This window comes from Nanorana parkeri, unplaced genomic scaffold (genome assembly GCF_000935625.1).
Source record: "Nanorana parkeri isolate BGI_ZX_2015 unplaced genomic scaffold, ASM93562v1 scaffold246, whole genome shotgun sequence".
Classification (NCBI taxonomy): domain Eukaryota; kingdom Metazoa; phylum Chordata; class Amphibia; order Anura; family Dicroglossidae; genus Nanorana; species Nanorana parkeri.
The window spans coordinates 275,315-302,931 of NW_017306514.1; the positions used below are offsets into that span (position 1 = coordinate 275,315).

Consider the following 27,617-nt stretch of genomic DNA (forward strand, 5'->3'; position numbering starts at 1 on the left):
CTTTTGTCTGGTCCACCTAAAAAATAATAGTGCACTTCCTGATATGTGAGTGTATCAAAGCAATCCGGTGCCTACAACTTAAGAGCTGAATATCTGCAGTGTGAGATCTAAGTCACTGTTGCCTCTGACTGCTGGTGCTAGAACTTTGGAGTGAGATTTGGTGACGTCACTACTCTGCTGCTCACTGCCCTCCTTCTGGAAGGCTCTGACATGAAGAACCAAGACCCTGCTTCAATCAGATAGCCCCCGTTTTACAGAGACACAGTGCAAAACAAACCATGGTAACTTAGAATTAGAGAAAGATCAACTGCAGACAGACCACAGGAAATACTGATGATTAGTCATTTTCCTCCTGCCTGTCATTTTTTTTCCTTTTTTGGCCAAGCTTCTGGAGTTCAGTTCCTCTTTAAGTAGGATGTGGCACATAATTATCTATCTGCATCAATATTCACCTAACATATATAGGAGCCATTGATTTACCTGTGAGGTCCATGTTTCTGCTGTCAGTGATGGAGACTGGATATGTATAATCTGTGGCCATTTCATGTTTCCATGGTTCATCATTGTTCATGGTGCTACTGCAGATTACACATTAATATGAGATTCCCACTCAAGCTGTGAGATTGTGTGCTACCCTTCCCTACTTCATAGTCTCAGCTCTGAACTTCACTCGGTTTTCATATATGTCCCCCTGTTTCTTTCAATCATTCTCTGTGTTGCTGGTCAGCATGTAACACAGTTCTTCCTGTTAGTGGTAGCAGGAAGCACACCCGCATTATGGTTAAGTGACTGGGGCTGCTACACTGCACATTGTGCTTCAGAGGGGATGAAGAACCTGCTTCTAAGTTTAAAAAGGAATATGTCAGTATGATATTATTCTAAAGGAGTAGAACACCATAGGAACAGTGAGTAGTCATCATAACAGTATAGTCCCTTCTATTTAAAGCTTTTAATATACTTAAGTATTCCATACTACATTGGTTTGAAATTGCTTTACTATAATGAAATTGATACTCACATTAATTGTCTCTTCTTTTATCGCACAGGTGACCGGATTCACATACTGCTAAAATTGTAACAGGTCCTAAATATCGCTCTGTGCTATGGCTGAAATAACAAATCAGTTATCCTACTTTTTTGGTAACATAACACGTGAAGAAGCAGAGGATTACCTAAAGCAAGCTGGTGTGTGCGATGGCTTATATTTATTGCGTCAAAGCCGAAGCTATCTTGGAGGGTATGCCCTTTCAGTGGCCCATGGACGAAAGTTTTACCATTATACAGTTGAAAGAGAATTAAGTGGCACATATGCAATCTCTGGTGGTGTGTCTCATAACTCTCCAGTTGAGCTTATCAATTATCATGCTCATGAAGATAGCGGACTTGTCTGCTTGTTAAAGAAACCATGCAATCGCCCTTCTGGTGTTCAGCCGAAAATAGGACCCTTTGAAGACCTCAAAGAGAATCTCATCCGAGATTATGTACGACAAACATGGAATTTACAGGTAAATACTTTTTTATTCCTTTTCAATTAATATGCAGTATGGTGCCTTATGTAACATGAAGAGCAAAAAACAAAGTTGAGCAGTAACCTACAGCAACCAAATAAGAGTTTAGCTTTCATCACAGCTTTGACCATCCAAAACAAGCAAAGATGGTTTCTTGCTTATATTTTCCATTTGGTATTATATGTTGCCTCAAAGGTATCTGGACCCTTTATTCTACCATAATCTGCACACATTAGAATTAGCAACTTTTGTCATCCACTTTTTTTTCTGAGTGGGTAGGGCTAGAATCTCTGTCAAGTTATTTTTGCTTTCTGTTTTCCCTCACTTACTGTCCTGGCGACAGGGAACAGAGAGACAGAAACAGATGAACAAAACCAGTGCCAAGCTGTAAAACTACAATGGTGTCAAAATGTCCTGTATTCTTTCATGGCCTTTAGTGCCATGTTGTGTAAGCTACACAATGCCATACATTTCCATATAACAGAACTAAACAATGACAATTAATCTAAACCACAATGGCTATGCTACCGGAAATGTGTCATATTAGCTAAGTCAGGTACGCAGTATCATGTACTCTAAATATCAGGAAGCGAGGCAGCGTGTAATGACGCGCTGCCTGGCTTCCTGATACAGGACGCATCGCGCTAGGCATCGGAGCATTTGGACGAGTACTCGTCCAAATACTCAGTATCGGCACCGATATCGATACTAGTATCAGTATCGGTGCTTCCCTAATTTTAACCAAACCTCAGAAATGTATATCCCTTCTCAGTATAATATTGCTCCTCATATAGCAGAAGGCAGCCTCCTCAATCCAAGCAGTCCACCTCCCTCCTCTCTCTCCCTGCTGGATTCTCGCCGCACAAACACTCGCCGTCTACCACTGTCGGCGTGTGACGTATGCAGCTGGGACGGGCCATCGATCTGCACATGCATACCTTTATAGGTCACATCTGAGTGGAGGGTGTGATGCCCCTCCCTGAGTCCCCTCCCGAGGCTCCTCCGTTTGACAGTACAACGCCGACATCACATCAGCGTCGTCCTGTCTTCGGTCTGTGATAGGCAGATAGACAAACTAATCCGCCACCACAACGGGACTATAGGAGATACAGCAGAAACATTGCCCCTGCCTAAGTAGGGTGACGTCCAGGTGCACACCGTCCCCAATTGTTGTAATAAAGGGGATAAGCCCGATAGTTACCAGCCCCAGGTGATGGGAATGACTCCCAGGCATACAGACAGATCAGTCAACACAGAGATTCCCATTTTCCAATGAAAATGCATTAAATAGTGAAAATTATATTGCATTATTAAAATAGACAAATTAACAAATGACATCAAATTAAAGTATTAGTTCATCAAATTATGGTCAATTATAACCAAAATTATGCATAGAATCAAAATCTAATGACACTAATGTTCAATATGATATTTCAGCAGGGCAGTAATCATACAAAGATCCTACGACTATGTAATGTAGAAAATTGAGTCATTTTAACTCAAAACAGCCTTTTCTGCATTTTCTAAGCTTGTTCCTTATTACAGTAAAGAGGGTATTCCATTTCATAGAACATTCACACAAGCTGTGCATTAGCAGCACAACTGCATTTTCTAAGCTTGTTCCTTATTACAGTAAAGAGGGCATTCCATTTCATAGAACATTCACACAAGTTGTGCATTAGCAGCTTGCACAGGAAAAGAAGGTTAAGCCGATAAATCATCACACACTGACAACATGTTTGTATATCTTATGTTCAGGAATTAAAACTAGAGGCAATATGACGCAACACTTGTTTTTACTCTGTCTCACCCATTGTTTAGAGCAGGGGTGCCCACAATTTTTTGTGATAAGATCTACTTTTCAAATGATGAGCTAAAGGAGATCTACCAACAAAAAAATACCTCCCTCGCTCTCCCCTGGCTGTCTCTCCTCGCTCTCCTGGCTGTCTCTCCTGGCTGTCTCTCCATGCTCATCCTCCTGGTTGTCTCTCCTCTCTCTCCTGGCTTTCTTTCCTCGCTCTCTCCTGGCTGTCATTCCTCGTTTTCTCTCCTGGCTGTCTCTCTTCGCTCTCTTGGCTGTCTTTCCTTGCTCTCTCCCCTGGCTGTCTCTCCTTGCTCTCTCCCCTGGCTGTCTCTCCTCTCTCTCTTTCCTGGCTGTCTCTCCCCGCTCTCTCTTTCCTGGCTCACCTTGCTGTATTTTGCAAACGGTGCAGTGCAACAGGCTGTGTAAACTGATATTCTTTGATGTAATACATAGCACTTCAACCACCTGTATCCACCAGAAAGGTGTCAGGGAGCTTGGCTCAGCAGACTCAGGCTAATAGGTAATCATGTGTGCACAGCTAAATAAATATTTACGATCTACCCAATGGGCACCCCTGGTTTAGAGGCTTTCCACACCTTGTCTTTCTTAGACCTTGTGTCATACTACTGCCCTCCTTCACAGACATCTCTACTGTCCCTCCTGCACTCCTTCACAGACATATCTACTGTCTTAGCTGATTCTATCTCTGCTTGACAGGAGTCTGACAAGTACATCACCCAGTAAACTCAATTTACTAAGCTATAATGCATGTTTCCTTTGCTATACCAGTCTGTATTTGCTGCTTTCCTTGACTTTCAAAACTTAAAATAATGTTCTTTATGCAAATAGGCTTGTTATAGCTGAATGCATTAAGCCTATTCACCCCATTCCCTCACTAGACCCTATGAACTGTCATCTCTCCTTGAATGCCTCTTCAGCCAATCCACTTCTATCCCTGCCCCCACTTAGCTTGTCCCAGTAAAAGTATAAACAGATGAGGTGGAATACATAGCCCACTTGACAACCAGCCAGCCATACCATGCTATTGCTACTAGGGATGAGGTTTGGGTTTGCCGTTACCATAGGTTTGAGGCAAAAGCTTTGAGTTCAGTTTTTGCGATCCTACCACATTTATGCTGAATTTAACCAGGCTGAATTCTTAGAAACCATAATGCACTACGTTGGTTTTGAACTTAGGGTAGATGGCTTAGAAGGGCCAATAATGGGGGCTTTTTTATGTGCCAGTCCCCTCATTAAAAAAGGGTGGGTTCCTAGCAGCCATTTGTCAGTTTATATTGGAGTAGTTTAGGAACAGCTGGCAGTCTGTGTAGAGTGAGAGATTCACTTTTATTTAAGTGGTCAGGCTGGCCTAAATTTAGAGGTACAGGTTCTGCATGCAGAGGTATGAGCAGGTTCTGCAGATCATGCTGCAAGGCACATCTGTCTTTTTTAGAGTGGCCGTACTATACAGTTACAGCATGCACTGGGGCTAGCACAGCATACGCTGGAGCTTCTGGCTTGCTTTGCAGTAAGTGTCTTGCCTGAGAGAGCCTTCAACACAGCAGGAGGTTTTGTTATGGAGAGAAAAATCCACCTGTCCCCTGACACTGTGGTTTGGCTCACTTTCTTTAAAATTAACCAGTCTTGGATTACGCATAGGGTGGTGCTTGGAAGCGTTATTCCAGACAGCCACGGAGCTAATTACATAAAAGAAATAGGCAGAGGGACTACATGACAGGGTGGACATGGGATCAGGAAGGAGGGGTCAAGGTCAAGGTTTTTCTTAAAAATGGAGGGGGCACTTACCTGGTTGGCCGAGTGATAGGTAATTGTAGCGGAGTCAGCAGGCATTGTTAGATATTTATTTTTAAATGCAATAGCAATAAGATAAACATAATAAGCTCAAGACCTAGCAGCAATTAGTATTGACTGTAAGTGAAGAAGCATTCATTTGTACAGTAAAAGTGTTGCCTGGCATTTTGGCTAATTTATAATAATTTTAAAAACATACCCGTAATGACCTCCAGATTTTCACAGCCAGCTGGGTAGGTACACATCAATCCTTTTACAGCATTGCTCACCTGCAATAAACCTTATTAAATACTTTCTTCATGAACTACACATAATCATACACATTAGAGACCATTAAAGGAGAACTATGGGGTCAGTGTTTTTCCCCATAGTTCTCCTTAGGATAACGGGATTTTTAATTAAACATGATAAACAATACAACATGACACAAATTATTTTCCTTGGAATGTCAGGGCCACAAGTTTTATAAGATGACAAATTAATAACAAAAACATAATGCACACACCAAGTCTTCAAATGTACATGAATTTGAATATGGTCATTAAAATTGGGTCCCTGATAGCGCCACCTAATGTCATGCTCCATTATAAACCAGTACCAGCTATCTGCCATTTGCATGATACACATCAGTGATTTTGCACCATTGTATACCCAAATAAACGGTAATTACATCCTTCATGAACTCCATGTATTCATAAATCTTACTGACTCTTACTCCATTGTTACTCTTACTCCTGTGTCACTCAGTGATCCCAGAGCATCCCGTGTCACCCATTGACCCCAGAGCAAACTGTGTCACCCAGTGATCCCAAAGTGTACCTCAAAGCTGCAATGACTCCACAGCACCTTGCCTCATGCTGTGTTTCCACAGCTTTCTGTGCCCCCATTGCACCTTGGGTGCCTCCATGACACCTGCTTCTTCATGCAACCTCAAGTACGCTCCTGTAATTCCTGAACTGATTCTCTCCCAGTGGATACAGACCACTGTTTTTTGGTGGATGAGAGTGTTACTTATTTTTCCTGCCAGTGGGTTATGAGCAAGAGCAATACCTTTTTAATAAAATATTAATATAAAAGAAACACCTCTTATTTTGTTTCTCTTTATTTATTTATAGGGTGAAGCACTTGAACTAGCTATTATTAGCCAAAAACCTCAGCTAGAAAAGTTAATTGCCACAACTGCTCATGAACGAATGCCTTGGTTTCACGGCACTATTTCACGGGAAGAATCTGAACAGCTGCTGCTGAATGGAGTGAAGACAAATGGAACATTTTTGTAAGTAAATGATCTGTGCTACAGTTATATCTAATAGTCTGAATAACCAATGATAAAAATTGGTGTGTGAAATAATTATCTTTTTTTAGCACTCATGGCCGATATAAAATATATAGATCTTGTTGTCATATATAGGTTATATTTTTATGATACCCATTGTATGTTTTGACAGGCCATAAGCCATATTATAAGTGAACAACTTATTGACGACTTTAGGCCCCATTCACACTGAGCGGAAAATCCAGCAATTTCCGCCGCGATATCGTGCATTTTTGCCGCGCGATATTGCGAGAAGTTGCAAGCCAATGGTTTTCAATGGAGCTGTCTTAACGTACAGCTCCATGTCGCCCATCGCGGTCGCAAGTCGCAGCTGCAGGACCCTTTTTCCCGCGGATGTCGCGCAAATTTCCTTTTTTTTTAATGCAGCCTGACACTGGAACGTCGCCCGAACCGTCGCGCTATCCCGCCGTGCGGAAATCCACTCGAGGTGAGTGTAGCTTAGTGTGAAGGGGGCCTAAGACTTTGTATACGCATTCCCATATAAATCTTAAAGATGAATGGGTGTGTAATATTTTCTCTTCTGTGAAGTGATCTACATATTCAGAAAGGTTTATTGGCTTGTGACTTGTGACTGTGAAAAGCGGTACAGAGGAAGTAGATGTCAGATGGCACATGTGAGGTGACAAAGATAAATAGTAAACGCTTGCAGAAAAATATGAACTTTGTTATTGTTCATAGTTTCATTATATGACATTTAATTGATTTGTTAAATATGGATAAGTTTGACTAATGTTAGATCTATGGTACTTTTATCTCCAGATTTATTTTCCTATTTTACTTACTCATAGAGGAGAAAGACAGTGATATAGAGAAATGGAGATCAAGAATATAGATAGATAGATAGATAGATAGATAGATAGATAGATAGATAGATAGATAGATAGATAGATAGATAGATAGATAGATATACCCCATTTTTTTATCTGTTGGAGTACGAGAGGGTATGAATAAGTAATGTCTGTTGCGATATAGAAGGTTTATTTATACAGAGATGGAAACAATAAACATGCTTACAATTACTACTCTCTACTCAGAGTTGGCCATCAACATAGATCCCATCACGTTCAATGCATCTGCACCATCGTTGTAGCCAGGCCTCAAATCCAGTTTGGAAAAATTCTACAATTTGCATGAGGAGAGCTTTAATGGTGCCATTCAATGCATGGTCAACAATTTCAGTTTCTCCCTTTTTACTCATCTTTATCCAACACCTAACATTGCTCATGTCAGTTGCTGCATCACCAGTGAGGAAACAAGGGGGGGGTGGTGGGGGGCAGGTGCCCTGGGCGCCGCTGGCGCAGCATTAGGGGGGGTGCTGCTGGCAAGCACCAGTGGAGGATCCAGGGGGGACTACTTAAAATCAAGCCATCACAGTGGTGATCGCTCTTAGAGCTCTCCCCTCTATAGTAGCTGAAGTGGGCGGAAGCTGCAGGTGGCTGAGCAGGAGAAAAGCCTGCGGTTGAGCTGCCTTTCTACTGCCCGCTTGGAAGCTTCACTTTAGAATGTGAGGCAACATCACTGCCACCTCCACCACCACCACCACCACCAGGAGAGGAAGAGGGCATGAGGACAGAGCACCTGAATCAGATCAGTTATTTCCAAAGTAAGTCCATGTTCTTTCTGCGTCACACCGATGACCTCTGTATTGTGTATCACTCCGCTGACCTCTGCACTCTGAGTCACACCGCTGACCTCTGGACTGTGCATCACACTGCTGACCTCTGTACTGTGCATCACACTGCTGACCTCTGTATTGTGCATCGCACCGCTGAAATCTGTATTGTGCGTCCCACTTCTGTACTCTGTGTCGCACTTCTGACCTCTGTACTGTGCATCACACCACTGACTTCTGTACTCTGTATCACATTGCTGACTTCTGTACTCTGCATTATTACTGATCTCTCTACTCTGTGTTATTCCGCTGACCTCTGCACTCTGCGTCACACTGCTGACCTCTACACTCTGCATTACACTGTTGACCTCTGAACTCTGCGTTATTACTGGCCTCTGTACTCTGTGTTACACCTCTGACCTCTGTACTGTGTGTCATATCTCTGACCTCTGTACTGTGCATAACACCTTTGACCTCTGTATTGTGCATCACACCACTGACCTCTGTATTGTGCATCACACCGCTGACCTCTGTACTCTGCATCACATTGCTGAATTCTGTACTCTGCATTATTACTGATCTCTGTACTCTGTGTTATTCCGCTGACCTCTGTGTCACAGTGCTGGACTCTACACTCTGCATTACACTGCTGATCTCTGAACTCTGAGTCACGCTGCTGACTTCTGCACTCTGCATTACACTGCTGACTTCTGCACTCTGCGTTATTACTGACCTCTGTACTCTGCGTCACACTGCTGACCTCTGTATTCTACATTACACCGCAAACCTCTGTACTCTGCATCACACCTCTGACTTCTGTACTCTGCATTATTACTGATCTCTGTACTCTGCGTTATACTGCTGACCTCTACACTCTGAGTCACACTGCTGACCTATGCACTCTGCCTAACACTGCTGACTTCTGCACTCTGCGTTATTACTGACCTCTGTACTCTGCATCACACCTCTGAACTCTGCACTGTGCGTCACACTGCTGACCTCTGTACTGTGCGTCATAACTCTGACCTCTGTACTGTGCATCACACCACTGACCTCTGTACAGTGAGTCACACCACTGACCTCTGTACTGTGCATAACACCGCTTACCTCCGCACTCTGCGTTACACTGCTGATCTCTGTACTCTGCATCACACAGCTGCCTCTGTACTCTGTGTTACACTGCTGACCTCTGCACTCTGCGTTATTAGTGACCTCTGTGTTATTACTGCACTCTGCATTATTACTGACCTCTGTACTCTGCGTCACACCACTGACCTCTACACTCTGCGTCACACCGCGGACCTCTGCATTCTGTATTACACAGCTGACCTCTGTACTCTGCATTACACCGCTGAGCTCTGTACTCTGTGTTACACTGCTGACTCTTGCACTCTGCGTTACACTATTGACCTCTGCATTACTACTGACATCAGGCTGCCACCCTGGAGCAACACAGACTATGAAGCTTCATATTATTCTGTGTTGCTGTATAATGTATTGCTGGGATTTGTAGTCTTCTATAGATGGTGGTATTCTGCATTGTTGTGTAATGTATTGCTGGTATTTGTAGTCCTCTATTGCTAGTGGTATTCTGCATTGCTGTATAATCTATTTCTGGTATTTGTAGTCCTCTCTAGCTAGTGGCATTCTGCATTGCTGTATAATGTATTGCTGGGATTTGTAGTTCTCCTTAGCTGGTGGTATTCTGCACTGCTCTGCTGTATAATGTATTGCTGCATAATGAACCTCCGTGGTGGTTCTTTAGTGTCTTTAGATCAGCTTCTGTGCTCTTTCTTTTGGTGTGGCGGTGCCCGTCTTGATTCACAATGAAGGTGAGGCTTGAAATCACTTAATTCATGTCTCTCCTCCATGACGGATTATAAGGGGCAACACCGGGAAAATAGAAGCAAGCCCAGAAGAAGCTTCTAAATGATCAAAGCAGCACTGGAGAATGAGGTGATTTGAAGCCACACCTCTGCAGTGGACCAGGAGGGGCGCCCCTGGGGGGGAGCAAATCTGAGTCTTTGCTCCAGGTGAAATAATGTCTAGCATCACCATCAACAGCCAAACAGCCCTCTTTCAATAGTAAGACAATTACTGTTCTTTCTTTCAACCTCTTATTCATGATTTACCTGGTACAATTTAAAAAACAGAAGCACACAATGATTGAGTTAAACCGTATGTATGACATATATCAGGCATTTTATTTTAAGTTAACATGAATAGCGGATATGAAACAACAGGCATTACTTTGTAATACCCCATCATAACTTATCAGCACCAATAACTTCACTGAGCGATCTTTTGTCATGTTGTCAATAAACAGATATTGTCCTAGGAGGTATAATTTAGTATAATGTAACTAACTCTGCATATCAAGCGACATACTGTACTTATTCACCTCCCAATTAATCTATATCTACAAATATATTCTGGCTTATGTCTTATCCAACCTATGTGATTTTAGGGAATGTTACTTTTCCTTGACAAGTAGTTAAGAATGCACATCGCTCAGCAGTCGGTTTATTTATAAAAATGCTGTGTAAGGCAGATACTGAATAATGTATTGCATAGTCTTTAGCTACACTGCTAGAGTACATTTCAAAGTCTATAAAACATTAACTTGATGTTTGCCTATTTACTGTTCAGCATTTTGCCAGCACAGAATGATTTGTTATTTTTACCTAACAACATTTGCATGGCTTCAAGACAGAAATTATTACTACTTAGGTCTTAGCTGTAAAATCAATACTGACAGTCACACTGGATTGTAGACAAATATATACTTTTTTACAAATAAATTGTGTGAAGAGTCAGCCTCTATTTTCAGGTTTTTCTTGTGTCCCTGTTCTGCCAATGTGCTATTATGAATTCCTTTGCCATGTACTCTTGGCCCTTCTGCAATGCAGCTTCATTTTCCTAGGCTGTATGAGATTTCTTGTAAATGTCTATAGGCCCATAATGGCTATAAATAAAAGAAATTGCAAGCGGAATAGAAACAAAGGTGTATCTGTCCGCTAGCACTTTAGAAAATGGGAACACAGTCCTTATGACATCAGCAATGTCTCACCCATCCTGCTTGCTCAAAGCCATTAGGCCATTGGGCCAGATGAACTGTCAGTGGTGCAACATTAAATAGTGCAAATTGTTAAATTTTTACTAATGTAACAAAAAACAATGATTCTCAATGCATGTTACTGTTGAATGCAACATGTGTGTCAGAAATAGTAAAATCCCTATTTCCCACATTTAATTTTTAATTACATTGCAATTTGTGCATATACTTTGGGTGCATATAGGAGCATTAGTGTGCCAAGCAGAATGTGATGTAGTGCTCCTTATAAACTATGGTTATTGGGACATAATAGATAATTTGTCACACTTTATGATACATATATATATTTTATGACAATTTCACACATAATTTTGCTATCAAAATTTTGCACTATGTCTCACCAATATTTATTTGGGCTCACTGAATTTCTCTTTCTGTAATTATCTGTGTAGTTACTGAGCCCATGTTCATGATGTTATTAGGATGTGTGGGCTGACTGTAAGGGAAGGCATTATCTTTGTTTACTTTACTGTTGTAACAAAAAACAATGATTCTCAATGCATGTTATTGTTGAATGCAACATGTGTGTCAGAAATAGTAAAATCCCTATTTCCCACATTTAATTTTTAATTACATTGCAATTTGTGCATATACTTTGGGTGCATAGAATAGGAGCATTAGTGTGCCAAGCAGAATGTGATGTAGTGCTCCTTATAAACTATGGTTATTGGGACATAATAGATCATTTGTCACACTTTGTGATACATATATATTTTATGACAATTTCACACATAATTTTGCAATCAAAATTTTGCACTATGTGTCACCAATATTTATTTGGGCTCACTGAATTTCTCTTTCTGTAATTATCTGTGTAGTTACTGAGCCCATGTTCATGATGTTATTAGGATGTGTGGGCTGACTGTAAGGGAAGGCATTATCTTTGTTTACTTTACTGTAATCAAGTACAGCATTAAGTGCCCTTTCCACTAGCTGATCAGGAAAGGATGAGTGCACAGATCCCCTCTTTATCAGAGCCGTACGAATCGGATGTCACCGCTGTGACATTCATGTCCATCCAATTTTTTTCCTCCATCTTGTGATGGAGGAAAAACTGAAATGACCGCACCCCATGTCTATGTCTGGGGAATCTGATGTGAATGAACATGTGTCCATTTACATCAAATTGCCCCCGATCTGGTACAAGCAGGTCTATCAAAACATAACACTATTTCATTCTTTTTCCAGACCTGGCCAGAGTTGGGGGTAACCGGGTGTAAACCAATAACCATCCATTTAGACTCGGCTGCTCATAGACTAGCATTGGGCATCTGACAGGGTCTGTCTGAAAAACTGACAGGTGGACCCAATTGGACCATCCATGTGAAAGGGGCCTAAGAGTTATTTTACTGTTGCTGTAAGGTGCAGTAACATACATCAACTTACCGCACAAGTCTGAAACCATTTTAAGAGATACTATTGTACACCACAATGTAATATAACCTATCCTAGTTCAATCATCTTTCAGGAACAGTCTTGTTTCATCAGCCCCTTTCATACAAATGAGGTTGGCTGGAGTTAGTTGTGTGTATTGTTGTTGCTGGTGACTGTTGCTATTTATCTATTGTTTTTGATAGAATTGAGAGTAATAAATGTTCATTCTACACTGATCTACACTTCTATTAAGTGCACTTGCTTTGTTTTCCGACAGCATCTTTGACATAGTGGTGGTGACATAGTGGTGGTGGCTTAGCATTAGTAACTGCTGAATACATTAACCTTATACTGTACAACCCCCGATTCCCAAAAAGTTTGGACGCTGTGTAAAATCTACATGAAAACAGAATGCAATGATATGTAAATCTCATAAACCCATATTTTATTCACAATAGAAAATAAAAAAACATCAAATGTTGAAACTGAGAAAATTTACAATTTTAAGAAAAAATGGCCATGGTGACTACGATGCAGCATCCCCTCTTCTTTTAACAACACTCTGTAAACATCCAGGAACTGAGTTGACCAGTTGTTGGAGTTTTGGGAGACGAATGTTGTCCCATTCTTGCCTGATATAGGATTCTAACTGCTGAACAGTCGTGGGTCTTTTTTGTCGTATTTTAATTTCAAGATGTGGCAAATATTTTCAATTGGTGCAGTATGTAATTTAGCTGCTGAAATATGTAAGGCCTTCCCTGAAAAAGATGTCGTCTGAATGGGAGGATATGCTGCTAAAAAGCTGAATATATCTTTCAGCATTGATGGTGCCTTTCCAGATGTGCAAGCTGTCCATTCCATATGCACTAATGCACCCCTATACCAACAGAGATGCAGACTTTTGAAGTAAGCGCTGATAACATACCTGAAGGTTTCTTTCCTCTTTAATCCAGTGAATGTGGTGCCCATGGTTGCCAAAAAGAATGTCAAATTCAAATTCATCTGACCACAGAACAGTTTTCCACTTTGCAACAGACTATTTTAAATAAGCTTTTCCCAGAGAAATGGTGGCATTTCTGGATTATGTTCAGATATGGCTTCTTCTTAGCATGATAGAGCTTTAATTTGCCCTCAGAGGGCCCGAAGATCACGTGCATTTATTATTGCGTTTTGGCCTTGTCCCTTCTCTATATTATATGAATCTTTGATGATATTAACCAGGCATGCATAAATTAGTTCTAGTTCCTTTTTTTTTGCCATACTGCATGGTCAGCACATTTGGTTACCAAGTTGAGCCAATAGGCTGTTAGCACTGGATTTTCGTGGAAACACATGTAATCGTTGTGCCACAAATGTTTTTAGGGCCCGCAAAGGAGGGAAATGTATAATTATTAGAAGCTACAGTACCAACATCCTTCTGTATGTGTATTAACCTTTTTTCGCAACTTGCTATTTTTACCAACCACCCTTTCTTCTTCCCTTTTCTTCTTACTAGCTGGGTGTTGGTCATGATTTGCATGCTTTGTTTACAGAGCACACCCACATGTGCCAAGAATCTCTGCGCGTCCTGTTTTGATAAAGGCGCTATGTGTCACTGAGATGGCCACTGTTTGGAGCTCATAATTGTAAACATAGTTCTATGTTACAGTTTAAAAGGATTCCAAACAGGATCTCTGGATTTGGTACCCTCATGGAGATGCTGGCTAACTAAAACTTGTACTTTTTTAGTATTGTGGCTCTACAAGAATTTCCTCAGTGATAACATACACTACATATTTAGCAGCAGTCAAATTTGCATTAGTAATTACTTATGTGAATGACTGAAAAATCCACTGAAATATATTTTAGCTATAGTCTTGCTATAAATGTTAAAAAGAACAATTTAATTAGTTTTAGAAGAACTTTCAGCAGACAAATATGTTTTGATTTCATATCAGCATGACTGAGAGTGACAGTGAATGAATTATAGTAACTAGAGATGCACCGATGCCAATACCGAGCATTTGGGCGAGTACTCGTACTTGCCAAAATGCTCCCGATACTTTTCCCGATATCAGAACTTCCAGGATTAGAAAGCTGGGCGGCGAGTCATTACACGCCACCCAGCTTCCTGATTGGCCGGTAAGCCAGCTCCATGCTCCGTTGTCACTAGAGAGCATGGAGCTAGCTTCCTGGCCAATCAGGAAGCCAGGGCGGGTAATGATTCGCCAACCGGCTTCCTGATTGGTGGGGGTACCCGTCTCCATTCTTTTACAACGCCCAAATGCTCCCGTTACTTATCCCAGTACCGGAATTTCCTGTATCAGGAAGCTGGCCGGCGAGTCATTACACGCCACCCAGCTTCCTGACTGACTGGAAATCCGTCTCCATGCTCCCTCGTCACCAGGGAGCATGGAGCCGGCTTCCTGGCCAATCAGGAAGTTGGGTGACGTGTAATGACTCACTGCTCGGATCCTGATTGGTTGGGAAGCTGGCCAATCAGGAAGCTGGGCAGCGAGTAATTACCCGCCCCCCAGCTTCCTGATTGGCCAGAAAGCCGACTCCATGCTTCCTTGTCACCTAATAATGAGGAAGCATGGAGTCGGCTTCCCGGCCAATCAGGAAGCCGTGCAGCGTGTAATGACTTGCCGCCCGCCTTCCTGATTGGTCGGATAACACATAAACAACAATGACACAGGTATGGTGAACACCTCTCAAATTTCCCTATCTTTTCCTAGCCACTCAAGTCAAAAACAACTAAAAATAAAATAAATAAATGTACATGCAACCAAAAAGCACCTCATAGTCACTGAGAAGCAGCTAAGAAGCAACTAAAAAGCATATCCCATGTTTACAGAGCTTGTGTGGTAATGGCCTTTTCACCACAATGAGCGGTTTAGAGAAGTGATACCAAGAATTACTAACAGCTGGTACTAACAGGTTGTAAATGCCTGTTAGCGATTTTGTGGCAAATGTTGATAGTGACAGATATTGTAGTGAAACAGGACAATACACTATTGATGCATTGAGCACAAACTGCATGAGTAGCAGTGAAAGCTCTGAGCAGCACCACAGCAATGATATGTGTTGAGCTCCATTTATGCCCACAAAACAATAAACTTGCTCCTGTAGTGATTTAAAAAAACAGTGTTGTATCCAGTGATTCAAGCTCTTTTACAGCTATGGCATTGGCCTAAAGGACAGGTAAAGCAGGCAGGGGTGCAGCAAAGTGATCCCACTTTCCATTCCCACGCAGTAAAAAATTATTTTGCAGTTAATGCCAAAAACGTATGAATTTCTGCTTAGAGTGACCCTTCCTAATTTGTGTTAAATCTGAACCCAGGCTATTTGATTATTCACATTTGCTATTAAAGGAGTTTTAAAGTTATAGCACATACTATTCTGTTATAACATCAGCATTGTAATAGGAATACATATTATAGTTGTTTTTTATAATGCAATCAAAGCTTACATTAAAAAAAATCTCTTTTACGTAGTGAGTGCTGCTTTCTGTCTGCCCCTCACTTTCATCAACTTCCTGGATTCTCTGTGCTTCGCTTCTCTTTCTCTGCTGCTCAATGTGATACAATCTTGATTTCTCAAGACTACATATCTCATCAGGCATTGCTTCCAGCAGGCAATAATGGTGATACGTTGTGGAAAGTTCAGCTGTTGCATTGTAGTTCAGACAACAGGCTTAGAGTGGTGGCACAAGAAAGTGCATATTCACAGGGCTAAGTGACATTGTGTCACTGTTCTGAGGATGTACATCCTATGGGCATCTTCGATAATAAGTTTACAAACTACTAAAATCAATATGGTTATTAGGAGTTGAATAGAACTTATGGAAATTCAATATAAACCATAGATACCCTTTAAAGCCCAATCAAAAGTTATTACTGAAATGCAGTCAGGCTGCAAATACAGTAATTAATATGCCTCTTTATTATCTGCTATGTCCTATAGAAAGGGTTAAAAAAAACCTCTTACATCAATAGGAGAGTCACAGAAGCCCATCTTTCAGAAACTCCTCACTGAACATTGCTCTACTCATCAGCTCTGCTGATGAAGCAAGAGCATTATAGATTAGAGCAGTGTTTTTCAACCTTTTTTGTGCAAAGACACACTTTTTTCATGAAAAAAATCACGAGGCACACCACCATTAGAAAATGTTAAAAAAATTTACCTCTGTGCCTATATTGACTATATATATAAAGTAATTCTCTTGAATAGGAATCAAATAAACACAAAGAAATTATTTTATAATTACTTTATTATGAAATAATAAAGTATTTTATAATTGTTCATATTTCTGTTCAATCCATGACTTAACTTCACACTTCACACAAATACGTTTTAAATTCAAACTGTAGCACTGACGTAGCCCTGGTTAAAGTAGGGTTCAGTGGGGTCTCACTAGTCTTGGTTAAACCCCACAGAGCCCTGGTGAGACCCTACCAAGCCCTGCTTTAACCAGGGCTCTGTAGGGTCTCACCAGAGCTATGTGGGGGTCTCACCAGCCTGGTTAGACCCCTCAGAGCCCTGGTGAGATCCCACACTGCCCTGGTTAAACCCGGGCTTTGTAGGGTCTCACCAGCACCAGGGCTCCGTAGGGTCTCACACGGGGCTCTATGGGGTCCCACCATGGCTATGTGCGATTTCACCAGCCTGGTGAGACCCCTCAGGGCCCTGGCAAGACCCCACAGAGCCCTGGCAAGATCCCACAGAGCCCTGGTCTCACCAGGGCTCCATGGGGTCTCACCATGGCTTTGTGGGGTCTCACCAGGGCTCATAGGGGGTCTCACCACACTCCGGGGGGAAACACCTTCACCCCCTTCTCTTTCCTAGGAAGCCGGGTTGGGGGGGGGGGGCTTTACATTTGGTTCTGCCCTCTGCGGTTAGAATGAGTCACACTTTAATGATCACTTTAATAACTCCTTCATGGCACACCCAGCATTACCACACAACCCCAAAAGCCCCATGGCTTTGTGGGGTCTCACCAGGGTAGCAGATTTTGCCTTGTACACACATGCGATGACTCACCGGCCCAAGAGTGAGGAGGAGACTCAGCCCAAGTGATTCCGTCAGGTAACGAAGGGAAGGGGGAGGAGTCTATGTCCGTGACGTCACCGGACTCCTCCCTACTTCCCTTCGTTACCCATCACGGACAACTACATCACCCGACTCCTCCCCCCTTCCCTTCGTTAGCCGACAGAGCCACTCGGGGAAGGGGGGAGGAGTCCGGTGACGTCGATGTCCGTGACGTCACCGGATCTCCGAAGGAAGACCCGGAAGCCGGCAGAGAGGTGAGTAACTTTGATTGATCAAAGAAATTAACGATTTATTGACGGCACACCAGAAAATATCTCACGGCACACTAGTGTGCCGCGGCACAGTGGTTGAAAAACGCTGGATTAGAGCATTGCTCAGTAGGACATGTTGGACCACAGGAGAGCATGTGTGTGAGAGCCACGGTCCAACTCTGCTATGTGCTGGCAGCATAGGGTTCTTAACCCTAGCTGGAGCACGAGTAAAGAGAGGCATTTATAATAATGTTTCATGCAGCTAGACTGCATTAAAGTAATACATTAAGAGGGTTTAAGTAAAGCAAGATAATGCATGTCAACCCTCTTTATTGCGATACTATACTGTACATGAAATCACCTTTCTTCCCCATTCTGATGCTCGGTTTGAACTTCAGCAGACCATCATGACCATGTCTACATGCCTAAATGTATTGAGTTACAGCTATGTGATTGGCTGATTAGATATTTGTTGAAGAGGTGTACCTAATAAAGCGGCCAGTGAATGTACATGTGTAGAGTTGTTTTAACAGACAGGTCACACCAGTCAGACAACAATCAGTATAGTATTCTTATAAAATAAAATGAATGAAATATATTGTTGGTTTATCAGTTTATAATGAACAAACTAAAATGTACCATAATATGTTGGTTCTCTAAAATGTCTGTGGTTTCATAGCATGCCACTTCCTGTACTGGCCTGTGTCTAATAAGACACTGTTTATCTGTGAGAGAAACTGAGTATTAATATTTTCATAGACTTAAAGTTGAACTGAAATTCTAAAAAGCATTTTGTATATTCCCCTTTCCCTTCTGCTGCTCAACATTATGTAAAATGCAGCACTGGACCTCGCAAAGCAATAGTCCATATAATTCTAAGTTGCATGTACCTGAGCCCGGAGATTATGTTGCTTTGCTAGAAGCTGCACTTGGTGATAAGGTCTGTGTGTAAGTGCAGGGGAGGACATATAATTTTTACTAAATTCTTTATTGTTATTTTAGTTCCACATTGAAATTGAAAGGGCCTCATGTATGAATACTGATTTTAAAAAAAAGTAATTTTACTGCTTAGCTTCCAAACATCATTATTAGAGCTAAGGACGCAGCGTGTCCATTTTCAATGAGAGTCCACTTTTGGCTCCCACACTGGAAATACATTGTTTAGCCAGCTTTCCGACTTTTGCAGAGACGCATAGACAACTGGCACCTTATGCTTGCAAGTGGATGATAGGTTGGTAGCTGGTTCTATTTGCTGATATGCAAGATATTACCATACATTTCTCCATAGATTGCAGGGGATATGGACAAGCAACCCTTAACATTGGTTCTTGGCTAATCCCAAGACAAGCGGACTGTACACAGCCATAATTTCATTCCTGGGTAGGGGTGACATTTGGACTCAGAGCTACTAAGGGGTTACTGGTGAATCCTTTGTTTTTGAGGTTTCCTGACATGGCAAACTAACACAGGACTTCACCAGAATTCACCATACAGCCCTGAAAATAATAATGTGTGGTTTGTTTTTTTTAAACTATCAATACAAATAGGTATTTTTTTAAATCAAAAATGAGAGAATACTATAATTTTTGCACACTTATTTTGGAGTGCAAATCTTTTCTTATATACTAAAGGCCTCATAGTGAAAATTGTAAACATGCTGACCCCCACGTTGAACTGTTGTCAATAACAGCCAATCCAAGTTTTTAGCGTTTCTATTAAATGAAAAGTGATTGCTGATTTGTTGCTATAACTCTGTGCCTGTTCTCATTTTCTTCATTCAGTTTGAATTAGCCCTGTGTTGGGGAGATGAACCATCCTAAAGCTGTAGAATTGTGTGGGAGAATAAAGCCCATGCTTTCAGATCTATTAGCACTTATTGAGTGCCACTGTATCTTAAAGGACTAACTACAATATTAGATTTACCTGCATCGGGTTCATCATGTAAAATACCAGAAGTGAGGGGGAACTTCATTATATCTACAATATAAAAGGGACAGTAGATACTGGTTATCTGTTTATACTGGTAAGGGGCAGTACTGTAGTGTTAATTGATAAGTCATGTATGTGTATAATTCATATGGTCCACTAAGAAGTAATCCTGTTTTTACTATTATAGAATAAGAGAAAGAGACAGTAATGGATCATATGCACTGTGCTTGCTGCATGATAGAAGGGTTTCACATTATCGCATTGACCGTGACAAAACTGGAAAATTGTCAATACCAGAAGGGAAGAAATTTGATACTTTATGGCAGGTATGATATATCTGTACTTATATATTCTTACATTCTCCTATTTCTTATTATCTTAATAGCCAAATGCATTGGGCAATACATACAACAATAAATTATTGGGATAGTATTAATAGCTGTAATGAAATCACTTACAGACAAATAGAAGAAACACTCAGATAATTAGGGAACAATTGATCCTGAATATGTAGAGCTGAAAGTGAAGGGTATCAAATAAATTCTAAAGAAAGAGAGGGAGATGGATTGGCAACTTTTAAATATCTTATTTAAACCAATTATTGGTAGTAGGGGTAAATATGTGAGAGTGGAGAACATTGCTCCAAAATATTAACAAAAACAGAGAGGATGATTACATTCTGTACCTGGGCATGGGGTGAGAGAGGAATAGGTTAGCACATTTAGAGCAGCCTTTCCGAACCAGGGTTCCATGGAACAATAGTGTATATTTAATGGAACACTAATGCAAAAGGGAACTTCTCGACTGTTCACTAATGTAAGGAGAAATTATAGTTTTTGCAGTCTGTGTTTCTTTTCTGGAAATTATTATTAATTATTTTTTATGGTTATTGTTAAAAATAATTTTGTCATGTTGCACAAACGGATGTCAATAAATGGTCTGTTCTGGGTGTCACACTCTCCATGCACCCTATTTTGTTTTTTTAATGTACCTACAATGTACTGATCACACTAATATACCATGAATTGTAGGTATACATTTTTGCAGGGGTTCCCTAGGAGCTGAAAATTATTTCAAGTATTCCTCCAGAGTAAAAAAGTTGAGACAAAATGATTAAGAGCATCTGAAGAGGTTTTACACTTTCATATATAAAGTAGAAGACCTGTGTGCAGTCCCCTACCACCATCACCACCGCCACCGCCACCGCCACCACCACCTGCTTATCATTAGGATCCTGTAACGTGTTCCTCCACCAATCAGCTCTTATTAGTAAGATGTAAAACAGTTACAAAGCTGTCACTGCACTTAAAGCAGATTGTTTTTCTCTTTTTTCACAGGTCGGCTTGAATTATGGGGATGAGTGTTTTTCACTCACCCAATAATTCTCCTTTAATCATGACCTGGAGGGATGTTGAGGCCCTGTGTAGAACCTGGACCTATGATACAAGGACCTCCACAGAAATACAGGGATACAGGGACTAATATAGGTACTTGCAGGCAACACAAGATACCAGCACTTCAGCACTATTGTTGCCTTCATAGCATTTTTGGCTGGGTCATATTTAGTTTAATATGGCTAAAACTGAACTTTCCACTCTAAGGTTACTTCTTTACCGCCAATAACAATTGCTGTGGACAACAGCTCAATAACTTCAACTCCCCTAGCTTGTTCCTTAGGGTAATACTTTATTTGGCTCTTTTATTTAGTGTACCAAATGTGCACTTGTCCTTTTAACCTGAAGTTAACTCTTGTTGTTTCAATCTTAAAAAACATACAACTAAAATGATAGAGCATGCTGTCTTCAAATCCCGGTTGACTTGTAACATTTTCATTGGAACTTAATAAATAAATGGGTACCACTACAGTCCATTCTAAACTGTGTTGCTCGGCTATACACCTCTTATATAAGTTCTATAGGGTATTGCGTGTTGGTTATGTGTTTAGATGAAGCCGTGAGATCTTGAAGAATGCTGAATTAAGTTGTACTTGCTAAGAGAACATTACATCAGAATACAACATACAAAGAGAACTTCCTGTATATATGATAGAAAATCATGAACATACAGACTAGCATAGATTAGCATTGCACTACAGCGCCATCTACAGCTCAAAAGACATCATATATGCTGTTGTATTTTAAACATTTCATTCTGTGTCAGATAGTAATTTTAAGTTATTTGTAAAAACTGCATCATAGATTGGTGGCGCTGTTGCTAGCTGAAGATATTTAAGTCATTTTCCAACTGCTTGTTAACAGCAGATTGTTTGCTATGATTAGCTCTTCGTCCATTTTTTTTAACAGAACAACAACATCCATAGGAACCAAAAAGCAAATACTAACTATCTTTTAGGGGCACACGTGAGCTACTTATTAAAACACATCTGTGATTTCTAGTTTTATTGGAATATGTTTTTGTTTGTTTTTTTGCACTTTTTTATAGAACAAACTTTTTCTTCCAGTTGGTCGAGCATTATTCATACAAGCCTGATGGACTTTTAAGAGTCCTAACAAACCCATGCCCACGTTCTAGTGTCTTCAATAGCATGGGTGTTGGCAGTGGTAAGTAATACAGAAGTTTGGCTTTTCATTAAAACTCTCAAAATTAGGTGTTTTGTAGAACTTCCAGGTGTGGGTTATAACCGTCAACCAGTGGAACACAATTCTCGTTTTCACTATGGGGTCTATTCACTAAGCTGCCGTAGGCAGCCGAGTGAAAGACCGATCTGAAGTGAAGTACCAGCATAGTGAATAGACCCCACTGTCTACTTCTAACAATGACAATTGATACTCAGATCAAGAAAGCAGTTAAAGTGTATCTTTACACTCTTTGAATATAAATCACATCATCACACATCTCTGCATGCTGATATGAAATAATCTTACATTCATTAAATAAACAAGCATATTTCTATTTTACTACCACTTCCTGGTCCACTTTGGCACAAATGATGTAGTCGTGCTCAAGCATTGCATCCTGGGATACAATAATTGCATCCATTAATAGCCCTTCTACGCCACCTGACTCAAATTCCAAGGCCATAAAATGCATGATTGGTGTTTGGATACTATAGCAGTGAACACCCACAATAGTTTGCCGCTTTACTGAACTGTAAATGACTTGAGTTCAGGTCAGACCCATGATCTACCCGAACCCAAAGCTTATCCCTAATTAGCAGCTGTTTGTAAGTTACAGCCCACATTCTGGTATATGTAATAAACATTTTTAGCTTCCATTCGCTAACTTGCTCTATATTTGCAACCATATATGAGTAACAGCTCAGATTCTGGTTTATTTATTAAAACCATTTACTTTTTTTGCATTATATACAATGTAGAATACTAGGGCACAAGATGATTAACTACTTTCTACATCTCTTTTATCCAAGGTATGTTTCCTTTGCCAGAACGTCAAGGACTTCCTAGGCCTCCTACAGAGGTAAGGTGCATTAGAAATCCTCTGTGTAAAATGTATTTATATAGAACAAGGCAAAGTTAAAAAAAAAACACTATCAGCAGATAATACATTATAAAGTACTTAGCTCTGTATGCCTATATGACAGTTTGTGTCTAAATATATATCTAAAGAAATCCCATTGCATGCTTTCTCTGTCTTCCATAAACTATCGGAATAAGTGGGTCAAAAGTATACACTTGGAGACTAGTTACTAAATTTTTCTTTGTCACTCAAATCAGCAGTCAGTGTGCTTATGCATAAATAATTGTAACAATGACAAAGTGAACGCTTTGTGTAGCAGTCCATGGCAACCAAACATAATTCATCTTTCTGTCAAAACTGCTGATTGGTTGTCATGGATTACTGTACAACAATACTCTTTAAACTTTTTGTTTGTTAAATGAGGCGATTATTCTCCTGTTCAGAATATAACTTATTTAGGATTTAATTAACATAGCTGTCATTTTTAAACAATAAAAAGTCAAATTGTCTCATTCTGATTTAAGAATTTGAAGTGTAGTAATGGCAGTCAACATAATGAATTTTAAAGCTAATGTATGGGAATGAATATTTGAATGCACCCGATGCATCTTTTACCATGAAATGATAAGGAGTTGACCACACACAACTGATTAACAATTTAAGAATAAAATGTGGCCTGGTATACTGTACACATTTTCACAGATAAATAAAGACGTTTTCAGAAAACTAGCAAACAAATATTAAAACAAAGTTTATTTAGTGGAGGGCAGTATTTTAAACATCACTTGACATATTTGTACTTATTTACTAAAGGGGTTGAGAATCTTCACACAATAAATTGTGTGAATGTTTACTTCAGTTATCTAATCATATGAAAAGAAACTTCCTGTTCACTTTGGATACCCAATTATGTGCAGAAGAAATAAGTAAGCAGGAATTTGCTTTACACTTTACAATAATTTACCAAATGTATTGTGTGACAATTCTCTAATTTTTAAGTAAATCATCCTCATTGTCGAGTAATGTTGAGTCAGAAATATACCAACTGTCATTTTTATCTTTTGTCCGTATGACAGCTACCATTGCTCAGTAGGCTCAACGAAACATTAAATAAATGTCAGGTATCATAATGTTCATGCAGAAATATGGCTGATGCTATTAGAAGTCAATCAGTTGTTAACTTTCATTTTTCTTTCCTCAGCATTCAGATAATTTATCTTAAGGCACACCAACGCACATTTTTATCATGCACGACTTCATGCATTTTAATATGTATCTGCCACCAGCCACCATTGCTCATTGTTTCCATAACTGATTAAATATTATAATGTGTGCAACTGAAGATGAGCAAGCCAGCCACGGTTAGCTTAATTACTTGAGTCACCAAACCATCTGGTCGCTATGAAGGTTAATATGGGGCCAAATGTACTCCGAAAGAGTGCACACAAACTATAAATATATATAAATATATACAAAGACATAAAATGACCTACAGTTCTGCATTAATGATTTGTTTTTGTTTAATTGTGCATTTCTTCATAAAAAATGGATAGAAGGCAGGTGACAAAGTTAGACCTTTGTATCTTGTTTATTGTCAATAAGTGCAGTTGTAATAAGAAGTTGCATCTAAAGGGGTTGAATTATATAATAGACTTTTTTTACATAGAATATTTGTGAGTGTGAGTATTTGTGTGACTGTTGATGTAATAGGCTTGAAAAAAAACAAAAAAAGTTGATTTTGCTTAGATCAGTTGTTTCACCAAAACAATTGGCAGTGAAAGATCTGCTGTTCTGTTTTTGAATGATGTATCACTAGAACCTCAATCTTCCTTTGACGTATAGATATTGCTCACGTATGTTAAAAAGGGTGTCAAGTAATCTTGATCTGTTTACTTTTAAAAAGTATGTTCACTAATCCAATCATGTGCAAGCAAAATCTTTATTTATTTTTTTTAATTGCCCTTGCTCATGACTGGATATTCAATGCGAACACAGCTTTACCAAATACACTAAGCTAAGTGAACATCCATTTTGTAAAATGAGCATGCTGTACTACTTTTGTACATCAACCCTAATGAGGACTTGTGAAGCTCAGATGGTTCACTGTAACTTTCTATTTCACACCATTTAGCCAGATTGCCACACTTGATGCCTTAAGTAGCGTATACACGGTTAGACTTTTGAACGAACAAAATCTATTTCGGAGTGTTTTCTCCACTTTCTAATCGTTGATGTGGTCAAATGATTGATTTTGACCATAGTGACAAAAAAATTAGAAGGAGCATGTTGGAAAATGTTTTCTCAATCGAACGAAATTTTAACAGGGAATGTAGTTTTCATTAAGAAAACTCCATTCATCCCAAACTCACATGGTAAATAAAAAAATTTAAATCAACCAAATTTCGAACGACAATTGCTAAGCCTCTGATGGCATTATTTAACATTTCAACGAGATTTTTCGTACGAACGTTGGTGCCAAAATCTACCCGTGTATACCCAACTTTAATCTCTTGCATTGCATGCTTTTATCAGGGAATACTCATTTATTATTTCACACCACTGTACTGATCTGAGTACTTATAAACACTTGAAAGGATCTGAAAGCAGTAAAGACAGCAGTTACAACATACCATCTCCCCACACAACTGCAGTTACTGCAAGTATTTATCATTCCTTGGCATGAATAGGTAAGTGCAGATATTAGTAGTTATGGAAAGGAGATTCTGCAACACACAAAAACACACACTTATCTGTCTACAGCCTTTCTCAACCAGGATTCTGTGAAAACCCTAAGGTCCTTCCTAGGATTTCTAGGGGTTCCTTGAGCAGTAAGCATTGGTAAATACACTAAACACCAAGACAAAGGGGAATTTTCAACCAAACACAAATGTAAGCAGGCACTTCTACACTGGTCGTCAATGTTAGCAGACACCACAATTTTTACTATCTGGGGTTTCTTTTCTGTTAATACTATTCATTTAATTTCAAGTTTTTTAATAAAACTAATTTTATTGCATAGAGAGAAGGGTGTTAAAAAAAATCTGCCCTGGGTTTTAAATACATTAGGTATGCTACATTATTTATTATCTTGTTAAAAACGTTATGCAAATTATTAATCACACTAATAAACAGTAAGCTGAAGGTATAATTTTTTTTTAGCAGGGGTTCCTGAAGACCTAAACTTTATTTTAAGGGTTCCTCTGGGATAACGGTTGAGAAAGGCTGGTCTACATTATTAACTCTAGGAAAGCTCTTGTTTTATCTCCTGTCTGTACATCACCCTTAGATAGTGATGGCATTGCATGTTGTGAAAAATTTCTTTCATGGCCCATTTACTGACATTTAATGACATTGTGGTTTCTAGAATTGGTCAGCAGGTGGAATAATCGCAAGATTCAAATCCTACTCCTTTCCCAAGGCTGGCAGCAAAAAGGTGCACAGAACACGCTCTTCCAAAGCTTTGTTAATCATTGGCAGGCTTTTGGCGCTTTGGGTGTACAGCCTGCATTAAAGTAGCATTGCGGGTTTTACATTCCCATGCTCTTGCAAATTACATAAAGATTTTATTTAGAATTAAAGATGTGGGTCTTTTCTGGAGAAATGTGTTAAGAACACCATCAGGGCTATTCACAAAGGGGGCCGAGTTTGGAGAAGGCAGGCAAGTGAACAATCTAGGACAACATAGCTGAACTGGAAAGTGAACTGAATTGGAGAATGTTTCCAGTTCAGCTATGTTGTCCTAGGTTGTTCACTTCTCCTGCCTTCTCCAAACGCTTCACCCTTTTGTGAATAGCCCTGTATATCTCCACAGATGTGCTTTATAGCTCTTTGCATTTGATTGTTTTTTTTAATTAATACTTTTATCTCCATGGAACATGTAGAATTTGTGAAAGTAAAATTAAAGGTTCCATTAAGAGCAGCACATGGACAACAAAAACTAAAAATACAGTGTACATCAAATTTTTATTTCACGGGCCAGCAATGCTGCTTTAATTTTCCTAATCACGTTATGAATTTCTAAATCCTGCCAGCTTTGCGTTTGTGACTCCCTAACATTTGGCTTAGAAAGCTATAATACAGCAAATAAAGGTGTGTTTTTAAAACAGTTTTATTAACAGTAATTGTTTTCTGTATAATCAATTGTATTTGATTGAAATATGACTAATGGTGGATTTGTCGGAGCAGTGTAAGTATTAAACGTGGTACATCAATTTAAACGTGAAAATACATGTTTTGTATTTAATATAGTGTAGTCACATCAGAGAGTGTCCCTATTTATTTGAAGAAGACTTGAATTCAGCCTAAACAATCAAGGTTTTTATTTTTTGTATTTAGATGTATGCTTTCCCTAACAGAGCAGAAGTGTTAGACCAACTTTTAGGCTGTAGGGCAGTCCTTCCTCCTACC

General features: G+C 39.8%; 1 protein-coding gene across 2 annotated transcripts in view; it reads left to right on the top strand.

Moving 5' to 3' along the window:
• The first annotated feature begins 1,050 nt into the window (after positions 1-1,050).
• SYK (spleen associated tyrosine kinase) overlaps positions 1,051-27,617 on the top strand; it is a 54,013-nt gene continuing 27,446 nt past the window's right edge. For both annotated transcript variants that reach the window (XM_018556672.1, XM_018556673.1), the window contains exons 1-6: positions 1,051-1,505; positions 6,240-6,400; positions 19,960-20,098; positions 22,234-22,333; positions 23,161-23,210; positions 26,575-26,643. In XM_018556672.1, coding sequence (XP_018412174.1) covers positions 1,104-1,505; positions 6,240-6,400; positions 19,960-20,098; positions 22,234-22,333; positions 23,161-23,210; positions 26,575-26,643 — 921 coding nt within the window. In that variant the 5' untranslated portion in view covers positions 1,051-1,103. The remainder of the gene's footprint in view (positions 1,506-6,239; positions 6,401-19,959; positions 20,099-22,233; positions 22,334-23,160; positions 23,211-26,574; positions 26,644-27,617) is intronic.